The sequence below is a fragment of the Vollenhovia emeryi genome, unplaced genomic scaffold (assembly GCF_000949405.1).
Source record: "Vollenhovia emeryi isolate VEMERY1.0 unplaced genomic scaffold, V.emery_V1.0 DF945795.1, whole genome shotgun sequence".
Classification (NCBI taxonomy): domain Eukaryota; kingdom Metazoa; phylum Arthropoda; class Insecta; order Hymenoptera; family Formicidae; genus Vollenhovia; species Vollenhovia emeryi.
Genome location: NW_011960571.1, coordinates 1 through 2,076, shown reverse-complemented (window position 1 = coordinate 2,076; position 2,076 = coordinate 1). Strand labels below are relative to the sequence as shown.

Genomic DNA, 2,076 nt, shown 5'->3' with positions numbered 1-2,076 from the left:
TGTTATATGCGCATTGGCGCTCCTTGGGCAGTTTATAAGCTTACATAAATCTTCCATGGCTACAGTTGAAAGGCTATGTCGAAGTGAGAAAGTAAGAACCATGAGCATGCATTCAAATTTTGTTGTTGTAAAACCATTTTTTAATTTCCTTTGAAGATCTGGATTTTGTTGTAGATTGAAACCATTATATTCTTCATCCGAATTGCTGTCATCCACACTCGAATCAGCAGGTGAAATTGGATAGCTTGAAACTTCCTTACAAACGTAAACACAAAAGAAATAAAAATGTGTTAATAAAATTTAGGAATTTCAAACAGTACAAAAGACTGCTGTGCACATCCTTCAAGTTGTACAACACAATTGACGTTGCATCCTCACTAAACCTTGATTTTTTACTCACTTGAAGATCATTGTCAGAATCAGATACATCTTTGTTCATTTGATTTGTTAAAAATGTTTCTTGTTCATGCACAAAAGAAGTACATGATCCATTTTCCATTCCATGTAATTCATCATCGTGCCTTCTTTCATCGTACTGGTTACAATTCTAAAAATACTCAGTAATTTTAGGTAATAGTAAATTAAGTTATAATTTCAGAGAAATATATAACCTTCTTTTTAGAAAAAAGTATAATGTAAAATATTAGATTTTTGTAAATAATTTTGTGTAAAAATTTTTATTGTAACAAAATATAATAGTTAATAATTTTGTAATTAAAACTTGATTTTTAATGCAATAACCTGTACACAACCAGCATCTAATATGTACTGATGATCTTCTTGTAGTTGAATATTATCTGCAACTTCTTGAAAAATCTGTCTGTTCTCTTCTTGTTGCTCCAATCTTAATCTTGTGGTTCTCGGAAGTACAGGATTTAATGAGGTTAAATATCCTCTATATCGTCTTTTTGGCAGAGAATAATCGTTTTCCATTCCAAAGAACAAATCTTGATTGCGATATTTATGATCCAAACTTTCTTTATGATGTTACAATTGTACACTTCGCAATAAACAGCCAGTTTTTGGCCTTTTACATTAAAAATCAATGTTATCCAACGTTATCCAGCATCTTAAGATAAATTCAAGCGGTCTTAAATATAACATCTGACTATCAGTACCGATCTTAGTTTCTTTAATATGCATGTCAAAGAGCCCGCGCGGCCGCGCGATGGAACAAGTGCAAAACGATTTCGATGTGTAATTGTCTAAGGTCGCGGTCACGTCGTGACGAAGCTGTGCTGTGGTCGTGGACATTGTGGTGCTAATAACAAAATTATCATCGTGTGCCATTCTTAGACAACGCTGCATTAAATTCAAGTAAGCATATTGCCTTTACTTTTGAGACAAAGAAAAATTTGTGTCTATTTACACTTTCAAGCAGTTCTAAATGTGGAAATTTTTCGCGCTAGCGAAATATATAGTTAACCTAATTGTCGATATATCTTTCAACAAATAAAGGCTACCTTTGCGCGTAATTTACATACATCAAAATACAATGTACAAAATCAGTTGAATTTAGAATAGCCACCAATCCTATATCGCATTATCATACTTATTGTTCTTTTTATACTATTTGTAGATCAAGTTAGTCGTTGACAAAAAGATGTGGTGCTGGGTCAAGTTTGTAGCTGACAAATCAGAAATAATAAGACCTTTGGAATTCTTTGAAAATTTTAGAACTATAAAATTGGAAAAAATAAGGAGTACCAGGTATTCTGGTCCAAAGAGGATGTCGACACTCCAGAAAAGCTACTCAAGAAAGAAGGGAAAATTATATACGTAGATAATGTAAAAAAAAAGAAACAGCAAAACACCTATTCCAGGGTATTATCGGGCAGTACTGCTACAATTTGCTGGTAAGTTTCCTTACACTATTATTCGTGCCAGCTCATTTTGACTGTTCTTTACAATTTACCGGTTTACTTTATGACCATTAGAAACTGTCGAAGAATTAGAGAAATCCCTAAATGAGAAGCGAGTATCTTTTTCCCAAAGAAAATTGGGCAGTTATACACAAGTCGAGAAAGTAAGTTACTCTATATCCAATTGATTTTTGTCTTTTCAAGATTTTAAAAT

General features: G+C 32.7%; 1 protein-coding gene and 1 long non-coding RNA gene across 2 annotated transcripts; one reads left to right on the top strand and one right to left on the bottom strand.

The window, feature by feature from the left end:
- Positions 1-12: 12 nt before the first annotated feature.
- Positions 13-508, bottom strand: LOC105560721 (the record flags this gene model as incomplete). Its single annotated transcript, XM_012010080.1, has 2 exons — positions 401-508; positions 13-255 (listed from the first exon to the last, which is right to left on the bottom strand). Coding segments are annotated over exons 1-2 (342 nt in total), but the record flags the coding sequence as incomplete, so codon positions are not given.
- A 239-nt stretch (positions 509-747) lies between these two features.
- On the top strand, positions 748-2,015 carry LOC105560715. Its single transcript, XR_001008854.1, has 3 exons — positions 748-1,317; positions 1,580-1,856; positions 1,938-2,015. It is a non-coding gene; the product is annotated as an uncharacterized LOC105560715 (long non-coding RNA).
- The last annotated feature ends 61 nt before the right edge of the window (positions 2,016-2,076 follow it).